The sequence below is a fragment of the Semicossyphus pulcher genome, unplaced genomic scaffold, assembly GCF_022749685.1.
Source record: "Semicossyphus pulcher isolate SPU_LCO1_2020_fin unplaced genomic scaffold, fSemPul1.0.p SCAF_11, whole genome shotgun sequence".
In the NCBI taxonomy this organism is placed as follows: domain Eukaryota; kingdom Metazoa; phylum Chordata; class Actinopteri; order Labriformes; family Labridae; genus Semicossyphus; species Semicossyphus pulcher.
In genome coordinates this window covers 7,573,878-7,589,125 of record NW_027211615.1, presented here as the reverse complement: position 1 = coordinate 7,589,125, position 15,248 = coordinate 7,573,878, and the positions used below count along the sequence as shown (strand labels likewise).

General features: G+C 41.5%; 1 protein-coding gene across 1 annotated transcript in view; it reads right to left on the bottom strand.

Moving 5' to 3' along the window:
- The window catches only part of ptprk (protein tyrosine phosphatase receptor type K), a 135,739-nt gene that overhangs the window by 73,626 nt on the left and 46,865 nt on the right, over positions 1 to 15,248 (bottom strand). The window contains exon 3 of the mRNA XM_069657296.1: positions 6,320 to 6,442. Within this exon, the coding sequence (XP_069513397.1) occupies positions 6,320 to 6,442 (123 nt within the window). The remainder of the gene's footprint in view (positions 1 to 6,319; positions 6,443 to 15,248) is intronic.

Genomic DNA, 15,248 nt, shown 5'->3' with positions numbered 1-15,248 from the left:
CTGTGATGGGCGTTTTCCTGCATTCTCTGACATGTATAAAGGCCTCGTGATTATAAAGTGATTAGTGGTTATTACAATCATGACAGATCAAAGAATGATGAAAACAATGTCATCATTGTTAGCCTAGCATGGAATCAAATAGAATAGTACAGGGGAGAGTAGAACTGAAAAACAATAGAACAGAATCAAATTGAATAGAACAGAACAGAACAGAACAGAATAAAATAGAACAGAATAGAACAGAACAGAACAGAACAGAATAAAATAGAACAGAATAGAATAGAACAGAACAGAACAGAATAAAATAGAACAGAATAGAATAGAACAGAACAGAACAGAACAGAATAGAACAGAACAGAACAGAACAGAATCGAATTGAATAGAACAGAATAAAATAGAACAGAATAGAACAGAACAGAATATAATAGAAAAGAATAAAACAGAGCAGAACAGAATAGAATAGAATAGAACAGAATAGAATAGAACAGAACAGAATAGAATAGAATAGAATAGAACAGTACAGAACAGAACAGAACCGAACAATGCAAGAACAACAACACAGTATCTGTGCTCCAGTCAAACACAAACAGCTCTCCGTCCTAACTGGTTAATTCTATTTGCATATTACAGCGTACACAGTCTGTTCTATGCAATGAGCTTCGGAACAATAGTGATTATCACTTATTGTTTAGCTGATCTACTGTGAGAAAACGCTTTTCTCTGCACAATGCAGCAGAACCTAACAGGCTTAGTTTACACGCAAACATGAGTGTGCAACGACGCACACAACAGCAAACTAAACTCTGCATCCTCGTTACTGGATTGGTCCTCTCTCCATCATAACCCACCATCTCCTCTAAACACACACAAACACACACTTCAGCCATATCAGTATTAGAATAATCCGACTTCCTGGTTCTGAATGTCACCAATAAGACAGAAAATGAGGACGTCCAATCAGGACATTGGACCAGAAACAAGAGCAGGCCAGAACCCCTCTCTACCACCTAATCTATAATCTAAATCCATCAGAATTTAACACACACATGTCACTCCTAGTCCTGCATTTTTGGCAATAAGATGCCAACGTGACGGGAGAAAAGTGCCTTAAAGATGGCTGCCAAGATGGTGTGCCAGCTGAAAATATTCCTATCAGTCAGAGACCCAGATATGTCACAAAACAAACACCAGGGCAAAAATATAACCTTTAGCACGTCAGCTAATCACAGCACTGCCTGCTGCAAAATCATGACAGGAAATGATCTGGGTGGAGGTAAAAATAACTGAATAATATGTGGTAAATAGAACTGTCAGAAAACGCCAACATTTTATGCGTGGTGACTGAAATACTATTCAATAAATAATTCATAAATAATTCAGATATTGGAATATAAGCCCAGAGAGAGAGACAACACAACAACCCCCGATCGCAGACTAAATTAGCAGTGAAAATATGCGTATATAAAGACTGACAGTACATGAAGCTGATACACAACCCATGCTAATAAAGCAGGCCGTCTAATGCCAAGAACATCTGACACCTGAAGTCTGCCAGTTTTCTAAAATGGCTGACGTCTTTGAACTGCCAACGTCTAAAATGGCCGCTAATAGAATGATGACACAATATAACGATGAGACTAAAAATACCCCCCTGTGACAGCCTTAAGACCCAGATATGTCACATAACAACAACAGCAGCAGCAGCAGCAGCAGCAGCCGCGTGGCGGTAGACAGAGGACAGTTTCCTTCAGCAAAACAGAGACAGACTGCTGTTGGGAAAACAGGACATGGATGAGTTTCAGCGTTTTATGGTACCAAACACGTTATCTGGGGCACAAAATAGCTGACAACCTTTTGGATTTTACTTTGCGCAGTTTGTTCCACAGCAGCCACTCTACCACAAAGAGACCAGAGCGTGTGCTGTACCTGCTGCACTTCAGTTATACTTGCAGATTATGGAACTAATTGACAGATCATTTTCAGCTTGCGTGTTTCATATTCTGGCCTCCCAGATTTGCTAACCAATCACTTCTCTTTATCCTGCTGAGTCTGTTGACGTTTTCTTTTCCATTCACTGTCTTTAAACACCGCCGTATCCTGCCCTGTGTTCCGCTGAATGTTTACTTCACGTGCCGTCTTCAGTTTTGTAGCTCTCTCTCTGTCGTAGCCTTCAGTTTTTGCATCGTTTAACCTTTATTGCTTTCTCCGCTGTTTTGTCTCTTTTCTTTTTCTCTCTCTGTAAACAGACCGACGACGGACTTCTTCCGGCGGATTGATATGATTACAGTTAGTCAAACAGATTCTGTGATTAGAGTCGCATCCCTAGCGATGGTCTGTTCGTCATGGCAACGGTCTGCTATCAAGAAATAACAGACCTCGGAATGCCATAATTAACCAATCAGAATCAAGTATTTAACACAGCCGTGTAATAACCTTACATAACCTATATGGACACCACACAGGGAAATTGAAGTGTCAGCCAAATCACTAAAACTATAGTTGTGTACATTTTAAACATCTGTGTATAAATGTAGCATATAAAACCTCAATAGAAAGTAGATAGTAGTACAAGCACAATAAGAATAGTAACTATAAATATATTAGGACCAGAATTCCCTGTTAATTTTAACTTACGACTTGAGACCTGGAGCTTGTTCCCAATGCACAGGTAATGCAGATCTCAACACTCGAAATTGGGATTCAATAAAAAAAGTTTCAGCATAAAAATATTTGGGGATTTTGCTCGAAGTCCGCTCTGAAAATCTTGAAAAGCAACTAAAAAATAAGAATAAATTAGACTTTCAGCCTCTTTTTGACTTCCTGGTTAAATAAAGTGAATTATTTGGGACGTATGGTATAAAATTCAATGCAGTTTAATGTAACTGAATATGCATGCTACTTTTGTGACCTCTGATGTTCAAGTCTTGCAGAGACTGTGTCAGAGATGTTTGATTTAATGGTTCTGTAAGGCTGCATAGTTTGTGTTGCAGTATCCACCATTATTCAGTCATTATTAAAACATACAGGGGACAAGGGAGCAGCCCTACTGCAGTTTCAATCCTTTATTCTCCTCCGTTATTAGACAGTACACTGTGGAAAACAAGAGCGGAGAGAGAGCGAGCGAGAGAATGGCATGCCAAATAGGTTTAGAGTGGTACTGGCTGACAACATTATGAGTCAAGAGTATCTGCTTTAGTCCACTGAGCCACAGAGCCCCAGTCCATGAATGTTCAACTGGCACATCGAGCGTTGCCAGCGGAGCATCCAGTCTCTGCCATGTTCGCTGGTGCCAACATCAACCCCCGGAGAGATTACATAGAATTGTTTTATCTCTATTACGAAAACTGCCAAAGCATCCCTCCCCACTCAATAGCGCCTTAAGCACCAAATGATGATTAGCAACTGTGAAAAATCAATGTGGGCTATAAGGAACAAAAGTATAATTGTTGGCTGAGCGATCCAATGACTCTAAAGCGATTCTGCGTGAATCCCTCAGATGACTCCCTTTTCTTTCTGCGTGTACCTTTGGCCATTTATTACCCTGTGAACTACTAATCAGCTAAATAAACTCAGTCCCAAAGGTCACCGAGAAGCCAAATACTCCTAACAACTCCCGCTGAACAAAGAGGCGGGGTATCCCTTTGTTTTCAGGGGTTAAAAGTAAAAAAAGCCTTAGTGCCTGTGCTTTAAATCATGCCATGTCCTCAGGGCGACTGCAGCTAGCCAAACCGGCGTACCTTTAAATTACTGCTGGCTAGGATTTCCTGAGAAAACAATTCTAATAACAGACAACACCAATGTGTCCCTGGGCAAGGCATTTTGCTTAACCCCACACCCACACCCATTCCCTACAACTACCTCCTCCGCCCTAGCCAAGTGTTGTATCTGTAATCCGCCCCAGCAGCCACATTAGCATTGTCCTGCACCCTGCTGGCAATATTAACACATCAAATGTCCCTCCCTGCGCCCCCTACCTTCAGGCAACGCTCTGAACCCTCCCTCCAGCCATCACCAAACCATTAACCTGCCCTGCCATCCCCTGCACCCCTGCTCTTTCCACTAGCTTCAACAGGCGCTAATGCTATGCTAATTCCAGGCATTACCTCTGCACACTTGGGCAACATAATTTAACCTCCTCTAACTGCCAGCCCTGTCCTCTCTGCATCGTGACACCACTTGGTATTAATAAACACTAAATGTTAGACTTTGGCTCTGGACCATCGGGCAAGGCACCCCACCCTTGTGTCATAGCTTAAATATATTCGGGACGACTTGTGGCAGGCACACACACACATTTTGGGAGGAAGTGTGTGTGTCCGTGTGTGTGTGTGTGTGTGTGTGTGTGTGTGTGTGTGTGTGTGAAAGGCGTAAAGAGCTGGTGTTGAACCGAACCTTTCTCTAAATGTCAGCCAGGCTGGGTTGTCATGATGATAAGCATGGGAGATAAATAATGGCATTGCATCATCATGGCAGCAAAGTCACAATCTTCCACAACACAGGAGGAGAGGAGAGGAGACAAGGGCATAGGAAAGGAAAAAAGGGGAAGAAACGACAGGAAAGGAGATGAAAGGGTGGAAGAGGAAAAGGAGAGGAGAGAAGATAAGAGGAGATCAAACAAAAAGGCTACAAAAGGAAACTAGAGTAAGAGAAAGGAGAGGAGACAAGAGGATAGGAAATACCAGGGGAGGAGAGAGGATGAAATTAGAACAGCAAAAGTAAGAAGAGAAGACAAAGAAAGAAAAGATGACAAGAGGGAATTAGAAAGGACAAGAGACAAGAGGATAGGAAAAGAAAGGAAAATATAGGACGGAAGATGAGAGGCAACAGGAGAAAAGGAGACAAGAGTGGAGGAAAAGACAGAAAAGGGGAGGAAAGGAAGGAGACATGAGGTAAGGGAAGCATACAAGACATGAGGATGGGAAAAGAGAGGAGAGGAGTCAAGAGGACACAAGAAGGAAGGAGAGAAGCAAAGAAGATAGGAAAGGAAAAGAGAGGAGATAAGAGGAGATGATAAGAAAGAAGACTAGAGGAGAAGAAAATATAAGAGAAAAGGAAAGAAGAGGAGAAGGTAGAAGAGTCGAGGAATGGAAATTAAAGGGAAGAAAGAAAGAAAAGGAAAAAGAGGGGAGATGAAAGAAACGAACAAACAGCCATCTTTGTGGTTGTTACATTTCAACATGGTTTCTTCACATGTGGTCGACACCACAGTTCACACACATTCCTGCTCTGTGGCCAGCGACTATCTCAACACTGCATAGCTGGTAATTGTTATAACATTTTGCTTTTAACATTGTGGAGTATGCAACCTTCCCTGTTCCCTGCCGTTGATTAATGACCTCATATTCTGTTAATTAGACCCTCAGCCCGCAGGCAGAAAGATTTAATTTCCCCTTCATCATCATCGAAGAGAAAAAAACAACTGATTAAAGAGGAGAGGAGAGGAAAAGAGAGGAGAGGAGGAGAGGAGGAATTGGCAGAAGTACTCAGATCCTTTTTACTTCAGTAAAAGTACCAGTAAAAAACTTAAAAATACTCCATTAACGGACGTTTCTTTACAAACTCCTTCTTGAGTAAAAGTACAGACGTATTTAAGTTAAATTAAAGTCCTTGTTTGGCAGAAAAAATGGCCGTCATCGCTGAAAACAAACTTAATTCCCCTCTGAACCGCAAACACTTTCCTTTATATGTCTCTTTTGTGGACCTGCTGTCAACACAGTCACAGCAGAAAATGTTGACAAAGGGCCCAAACTAGAGACTACTTTTTCATATGGGGTCACTAGCCAAGAAGGTTGGGAACCATTGCTTTAGTCTTTAATATGATACTGCTTTTTATAAGCGTATCATATTTAAAATAAACCTAAAAATCATCCTAGTTAAGTATCAGGGGTGTAAAGACGACGACTCAAAACACGTTGACTTGACTTACCCAAGATTAAATAAAGGATTTGTATTTAACATCAGAGTGCCTCGGATGCCTGTTGACTGCCTCTCCACACCTAGGATGTATTTACCGTCAGATAGCTGGACGGTCGGTTTCTTGGTCTATAATAACTTCTCATATCGAACATAGCCGAACACTAAATCGCACTGTGGCAGACCTTGTGATATTAGCAGATATAGTTGTTCAAATGTGGTGTGTTTATGAAACTTAAGATTGTCCCCTGTTAACACTGGCTGTAGTATTTTGGCTATAAAGTAGACATAATTCACATACCTGTAGATATACTTTCTAGTGAGTAAAAACCTGAGTATTGCGATGTTATTTTTTTTAGACTGTGAGGTGTTAGAAGTGGATGGAAGACAGGAGAAAGAATCTCACCTTGTGGCAGGTCTGGCGAGACGTACGGCACTTCCTGCGTGTTGATGTGCGCCCAGTCAAAGTCATCGTAGGGATCTTGCTGGTAGTCACACTGGGAGAAGCCCTCATCGAACGTACAGCTCCCTGCAAAGAGAAACACACATTTAGTCCAACTCATAAAATCAGTGATTATTGACTGAGTTAACTACATAAAATTATTAAGGCACAACATGAACTCCTCTCTGGTGTTATCTAGTAAAAGTTCAGATTCCTCCCTGCATGTAGTTTTTCCGTGCGTGACCGTGTCTCAGCTCATTAACAAACCACCAGGAGCCCGAGCGCCAACAGACATCACTCAGGGCCAGTCAGGATCACCTCTGACTCAAACATCAGGGCCTTCAGCTGATCATCTGAGCCCATCACCACGGCCCCGGGACCACCATGTGTGAGCTGGCCACCTCTGGCAGGAAGTCGCTCTAATACAGAGAGACGCCGCTTGTCCCTAACGGCAAGCGGAGATAATCAACTTGCAATGATATGTGGCTTGTACTGGCAATATCGCTGATAGAAATAGCATGCTGGCTACTGCTAGCTATCTGATTCATTGACCTGCGAGTGCTGCACAGCTTGTGTTCATAAAATGGCCAGGAGAGATGCGGCTAAGAAAAGCCACAGTGCCATCTGATTCAAGTCAGCGGTTGTTAGTGGTCACAGAGATGTGTACGCCATGCCCGGCTTGACATTGGCTCAAGAAGGAGCGAGTGACATGGATCAAATAATAATTTACAGACACACAGAGCACAAATAGACAAGAGATACGGTTCAAAGGTAAAATAAATAAACACAAAGTCATACTAATAGGGTTGGGACAAAATATCGATACAGCAATATATAATCGATAAGCTGGTGACAAATATCAATATTTTGTCAAATTCTGTGAAACTGACACCAAATTGCAGTAAATTAATTCTGCACCTGAGCTTTTGAGGGGTATTCTTCACTTAATCGGATATTGTGATGTATTATATGATTGTCTTGCAATATATCAATTATGGCAGAATCGCTGTATCTTGTATCTTATCGCTGAACCTCTGTATTATCGTTATCGTGGGCCACGTATGGCGTATCGTATCACCTGCGATTCCCACCCCTACTAACCAACTGGAACATTGTGCTTTTTTTAAACTCAGGCTTCAATTTCTGATTATTTCCTTATAAATATTACTATTTTAACAGCTTAGCCAATAAAATGCCCCAAAATGCTCATTACTATTCCCAGAGTGTAAAGCGTCTTCAAAGATTCTGTCATGTAAGACTCTTCAAAGTCTTTCATTTAAGTGGAAGCAGCAAAACTTTGACATTTATGCTTGAAAAATGACAGAAACAATATGTTGATAATATAAATAGTTGGCGGTTAATATTTTTGGGCTCGACCAATTATTAATCAGCTAATTGTTGCAATTGTAACTTAAAGGAGCAGTTTGCCCCTGGAAAAAGCCGCTGTCAGTCAAAGCTGGTGTTCTCTGTAATCGATAGAAGCAAGAATATTTGAAATTGGCGCCATAGCTGTGGAGAAAGTTGTACAAACAGCTCGTGGTTTCGCCCATTCTACATTCCTACAACACCCAGTGTGCATTGCGCCCCTTTTCCAGGGCCCATTGAAGAAGCGGATAGTGTCCTCCAAAGGCACAGAGTGAAATTGCATTTTTTCCTACCATGATGGCATTAGCTCCCTATAATAGCATGATAGGACTGAGGTTGAAAATCAGCAAACTGGCCCTTTAAACACAAATGCTTGGATGGATAAAATCTTGCAGGCCAAAGCCCAGTTAAATCTCAACACAGAAGGAAATAGGAACTTGCATATTATTTGTAAGGGCACTATTTAATGACTACATTTGTAAGTTAGATAGTCTTAGTCATTATAAAAGTATTTGATGTTGCTAAATAATAAAGACAAATCAAACATTCTTTGTTGTGGAATTTCAAGTTATTTTGGGCTCAAAGTCAAACTTTAATGCCCAGATACACATGACGGCATGTTTCCACTGTATCCACAACCACTATAAAACCGCTAAAAAAAGACGGTTTAGGAGAGCAAGCCACCGTGAAGCTCCATCAGCAACCAGCACTGGCAGCAGCATAAATCTCCCAGCACTCAGTTAGCGCTACAGCTTTGCTACCTGTGTCCTCGAGCGAGCCACGGCGGCTGTGATGGAGAGCAGAACGACAGGCCCTCAGATACCCCACTGATCCGAGCCCCCGCTACAGAGGGATACCAAGAGGTGACAGCCAGCGCCGGAGGAGAAACAAGTTAACATCAAACTAAGCGACTGTCTTCGGCTGCCGGCTGTACGGCTGCCTGTGACTCACATTCCTCTCGGGGTCGTTGTTTAAACCAACCTCTCTTTGTGCATTTCGGCTCACTCCCCATTCAATTCAATTAAGTGTTTGTCACAGCGAGTTACCTCCAGTCATAATGTGAAAAAACACTGGGACATGTAGAGGGCACGACGTCGAGCCAAACAACACGCATGTTTCTGCTCCAAACTGTTCTCTCATGAAATCAACTTGGATTTACTGGAGCTAAATCTACTCTGGTCTGACAAACGCTGCTGTTTGTGTGTTTGTGAAGCTCCATGACTTCCTGTCTCCCACAGTGTGTGTGTCAGTTTACATCTTGCCGTCAGGTAGCTCTCTCTGCATGGGTTAAAGGAGCAAATCATGGGGTGTTAAGTATGTTTATGTAATAGTATGATGTTGTTAAGATACATTATGAACAGGGCGTTGTACATGTGACAAAGACGTTTATATAAATTGAAGCCCAGACTTTTATTTTGAAGGTTGCGGGTAAGAATTCCAGCAAGCATATCCCATATGTTCTGTAAGGTGTGTTGACATGTTACAGGTACGTTTATTATGTTAAATGTTAAGGTTAGACACCTTCCTTTAAAGGAAAACGCTGGGGTTTATCCTTGGAAGTATATTTTATGCACATCTGTTAACTTCACTTCTTTTCTGTCTTGGGGATTTTTTATAGGAAAGTTTATATTTGAGAGAAACCTTGTCAATGTATTGTTAATTCACAACTGCAGTAGCTGTTGCTGGTGGAGAAGTGTGTCTTTACCTTTTGCGCTCCAAAAAAACCAAACTCACTTTGCATGTGTATGGAAATATACTGCACCTGCAAACCAGTGCACAGGTACATTCAAAACAATAGGAAACAAACTACTATAGACTGAAACACTCAAAGCTAATTACCATATATGAAAATGTAATGAATGTTGTGTCGAAAAAACAGAAGATCAGTTTGGAAAGTCAAATTTGGTTGTCTGTTGTTTTGGAGTTGTGATAAGCAAGGACGACCAAGTGTAGGTATGTTTCTGTTGTGCATGAAGGGTAACCTTGAGCATGATTTGCAGCTGGAATGGTAAAAAGAATAATATCTTCTGTCATTGACCGGATGGTGTGTTTTCCACTTTCCTACAACAGTAACAAAGCTCCTCACTGTTTGTAGAGAAGAGATAATGTAAATGTAAAAACAGTACGGAGAAGCAAGTTAACAAAGCCTCCCCTGATTGTGACGGTTCAATACATGAGGATACAGTCTGAAAGTATATTTTTAAAGCTATGTATTAACATAGAAAACTTGTGTCCTTGGTAACAAACATTATAAACATTACATCTGCTGTTTTATTTTGGACAGCAGAGTTAAGGTTCCTGTCAGAGATTGTGTGAGGCAGCTGTAGCGCTAGCACAATGCTAATCAATGGCTAGAAAAGAAGATTTGACTAATAAAAGCCAAAAGACAATTAAATTAGCACCAGACAAAGTAAATGCAAAGTCTAATTGTTGTGCAAGTGTGTCTGTTGCACCGGCTCAAGCTGTTTTGTTACCGGTGCCGCTCAAAAGCCTGAGCATCGCCCGACGTTAATGCTAGCACAAAGAATCAGGATGTTGCTGAAAGTGTAGCGGTGCATTGGCAAAGGATTGCAGTATGGGAATTAAACTTACTTAATTAAACTGCCTACTTACGATGTTGGAAGGCCGAAGAGTAACGAAATGTTATGACTATAACTTCTGTTCCCTGAAGGAGAGGAACCAGGTACAACACATATAATATGGGATGTCAGTGTATGTGTTGTACTCAGTGAATTGACTGAAAGGGAACAGTTTATGGCCTCAGGCGATCAGGCAATGGCTATTGTCAAACAATGGTATCATAGTGCGAGCAATAGCTGTCATCATCATCTACATAACTAATCCAGGAGGGTTTTGAAAGGTGACCACATGCACAGTGTCGCTACAAGGTTCTTTAAAGCCTTCAAATTAAACTCTTTGATTCTGTATGACTCCCACGAGGCTGTATCACTCAATGAAGATGATACCTAAGTTTAATTAACAAGGAGGGACTATGTTAAAATGCAAGCTATGATTGTTTAATTAAAATGGTATTTTCTGAGTTTGCATCAGTGATGTACCTGGGCAGGAAGCTGTCATACATCTGTACACACTTTTGGGTTTCATTGCCAATGCGCTACCTAAAAAGCCCTGCAGCTTACAGCGAAGACGCTCCTTAATGGATGGGAAGCATTTGAAGTACTTTCCTCATAAACTTATAAGTTTGGTGAAACCAAAGAAATCCTGTGTCTCCTGTAAGTGATAAACTGCTTGGCCGTTGTTCTGACGGTGCAGAAGCACTTAGCCTTGGTTTACCTGCTATAGCGTTTGTTTGGCCTTGTTTAACCTCACTGAAACTACAAAGTACACACAGGCGCTCTATTTAGTTTCAAAGCCTTTCTTCTGGAATTCCTGCCTCTGAAAGCAGTATACAGTGTAGAGCAAAATTGGATTTAAACCCACCGTTTTCTAAAATATGTGCTGTGGGCTTTTAACTGTGCACACACACACGCGCACACACATAAAGTTCCACACAGCTCTGATACAGTGCCGCTGTAGAGGAGGTATTTTGCCTTGGCTTAGCAGTGCAGAAAAAAAAACATGTCCTTGTTTTAAATTCCGCTTTACTGACTGGTTTAAAAGAACATTTGTCAATCACAGAGCGTTTCTCTCTCCTCGCCTGCACACCTCTGATAGACACTCTCACCGCTTTCAGCTGCTAACATACTAAACAAAGTAGCTGTGTGTGTGTGTTTGTGTGTATGTGTGGGTCTCTGCTGAAAAGGGGGTCTGCAGAAACCAAATATGTGTGAAACTGTGCACACACACACAAACCTCACGCTCGCTCGCCCACGTTCTCAGTTAACACTTCTCCCTTTCCTCAATGTCCTGCCAACTTGTACCAACACACACACACACACACACACACACACACACGCACACACACACACACACACACACCAACAGACACAACCAACTGACAGTTAATCCCTGTTGCCAATAATGACAAGAGCAGACCTTGAAGTATTATTTTACCTCTGCTGCAAAAAAATCCATGTCTTGATGTTCAAAGTTCACATCTATCCATCTTTCCATCAGTGTATGACTTCTATCTTACATTTGGTAAACTCTGTGTCTGGTATTTTTAGTTATTTATGGCCTACAGACCAGTCAAATATATGCATTACCACGTATGCGGCTCAGAGTTATCGCAGTTCACGCCTCATCTGCCAACAGCTCCGAGTTGCTGCGCTCACAACCACTAAGCGTTATGCAAATGAATATGTGATGACGTCACCAATATGAAAATTAGCATATGATGTCATCTGGCGACTTCTAGCGACTTTTGGAGCTACTACTATCTACTTTCATTGGAAAACAGTCGGCAACACTGAACTAGCTTGTCAGTTGTTTGGTGCTGTGCAGTAGACATGCAGCGGTGTTTTCAGTAGAACCCGACCAATTTATTGGCCAATCGATATTGGCTTGATATGGACCTATCGGAGATATATCAGAATTATAGTATAAGTGCCAATATACCATAAAGGCCATGAAGCAATGCTTCCACTTTTTTGTTAACAATGATCTCAGCACTGTTTGCAGCATTCGTAGCAGAGCATCCCAGCTGAGTCGATGGTGGTGCACATTAAAATTGTCTTATAGTCTTTAATATGGTTATTTCATAAAGACTTCTGGGACTTTTACAGAGCCATACCTGTGCAAAAGTGGTGCACAACCGACCGAGGACAGGTGTATTTGTCTATGAACGCCTGTCAGATGAGTGACAGTAAAACTACATGCATACATAAACACTAGAACGCACTGTAAAGCTGAGGGACTGCTGAGCTGAATCATAATCACCTGTGGGTCTGTCACCAGAACAAACCCCTCTCACAGTCATGTGATCCTCTGCCACTAAAATAAATAACAGTTATAACCACTTCAAACACAAACAGTGTGTATTTGTACGTGTTAACTGTTTCATATTGTATCCTTAACAAATTCTTACAATAATTTTCCAACTATATGCACGAGTGTGTGTCCAGATGGGTCATTATTGCCCCCCCCATCCCCTCCATTCACAAGGACACAGAGAGCAGCAGAGAAACCGACTGCATGCTAATCACTTCCTAATCAGCTTCTGTGATTGGCTGCCTCGCTAATGAAATAATGGCGACTCATTTGCATAATAAAATAATTAGAAGGACTTGATAAAGGCTCAAGGGCAGAGAGAGGAGCACACACACACACACACACACACAGTGACACAGGACGGGCGCAGTCTCTTCTAAAAGATTGTTGAATGGCATCAGACACAACATCTGCCACAGTCACTCAGAATCATTTTGTGGTGATTTGCACTGACCTCCACCTTCAGGAGGTGAGTGCAGCAGAAAGTGCTTTGACTGAAACTGTTCAGAAACATGGGTGCAGACAGCCCTCAGGGGGTCGGCGGGAACCAAACACAGGACCACGTTCATTTTTCACTTATTAGCTTAGATCAAGATTATTAGCTGGCAACACGGCAAGAATGTATAACAATGGCTGGTGTGATTAGCTTCCCTGTTCTCCAATGTGATCTCACTGATCTGCAGAATAGGCAGTATTAAATCTGATCTAACAGCTATAGTCGGTAAGATAGAAGTCCCTGGGACACGTTTAAATCAAATGAAGGGCTGCGCTGCTTTTTTTTGTTTCTCTAGACAATTAGTAAAAATCTATTATGACAAAGAAACTTCATTATAACTAAGAGATGTCTGATTATTGGATGTAAGAATGCTAAGTCAATACTCGTGCCCTTGTGCAAAACGTTTTTCCTCAGCCGTCTCAGGCAGGAGTAAATTCAGCTGTGTAGTGCGGCCTTGGTGGCGTGCATTCAATAGAAATAACCAACTTTATAATGTCTAGGATCTTAAATGCCAATGCATAATATATTACATATAGCTATAAAAGTCCTGTCTTCCTCCAAGGAGATAGACAGAATTAAGTGCACCCAGCGAGCACCACCCGGGATTTCAACGATGAATTAAGTTGAAAAATGAATGAAAAAAATCAGGTTTAAGACCTCATTTCAACCATTTTTCAACTGGCTAAAATACAGTTGCGACATCAACGTGTCAGAAAACTATTTGTTTAATAATTTTGATAAGTTGTTAAAGTTGTAAACTCGAAGATCTCAGTTTCGTTCTCTTTGGCGGCACCTATGGCAATAAACTGTAATTGCGGGAGCACACTTCCCAGATATCCAGACAGTGCTGCATGTGTGACGTCCACGGTTGGCTCCGGTTGTAACTCTTGATTTTCCTGGCTGACGGTCGCTTTCCTTTTCAGACTGTTTGCTTCATCTGAGCGTCGAGTTTGTTTCTTTTTCTTTTGATTTTCACTTATTGTTGAAGTTGTATCTGTAGTCATCGATCTTTTCTTTGTTTGTTCAGCCATAGTAGATTACTGTTTACTAGCAACACTTGCAGAGAGCGGAAAAGCAGCCGCTTAGCTCCGCCTACTCTCTCTGGCAGACCAACCACTGCTGGGTGATGGAAAACGCGTCACTAACTGGGCGCCGCTTGTGATTTTTTCTGTGAAAGTCACCACAGACAGCCAGTCTGTAATACTGTGAATGCAAAGGCTTTCATCAGCGGGCCATAGGCTCAGTCACCATTGTGTTACCTCATTCAGCGACAGATAGAGACTTAACAGACATTTATTTCAATGAAAATCTTCCAGATTATCACTTTAACCCCAGGGTTTAAGGAGGATGAAAGTGATTAACAAGAAGGTTCAGAGAGATTTTAAAAGAAGCCGTTTTAAAAATTCCCCACAGAAGAAGAAAAACAAAGACTGAGCATGCACAGGTACTTCGGCTGCGCAGCTCTATGACCTCAGAACGACCCCTGGATGCTGACGTAGTTGATTAATACCTAACGGGAAGTTGTGAGATATGCAAGTTGTGTGGCCGATGGGGATAAGTGCTTGGCTGAAACGCAGCTCTCGTGAGTTTGAATCAAATTGTGAAGTTGAAAAGAGACAATAAAGTTTGCGAGTTATTACAAAATGATAAAGAGATTGGTGGAGTTGGTTCTGCTGAAAGCTGTACATTGTCTCTTTGTGCCAAATCAAGGTGCAAGCTACCACTCCGGAGTAGTACTTACTAAAATACTTCAACACTTACAGTCAAAGAGCAAATAGTTTAGACCAAAGTGAGGAATTTAAATATTTCCCACAGCATGAATAAGAAAAGCACTCAGAGAGCTAAAGCATGATGCATAGAAATAAAACATGAAATATTCTCTGTGAAGCAGCTGCAGGAGGGTTAAATTTGCCTTACACAAAACAAACTCATATTTTAGGACAAAAATGTGCTGTATTATTGATTGAATTACAGACAAAGAGCGGTGGCTTTGAGAAACTGACTCATCTAACAATCCAGGATGGTGTAATTCTGTGTATGCTGGAAGGAGAAGATGAATACTTTCAGGCATGCATCCTCTCTCAAAAGACATAAGGTCACGGAGCTCTGCATGCCAGATATGTAGGAACATAATGTGAGATA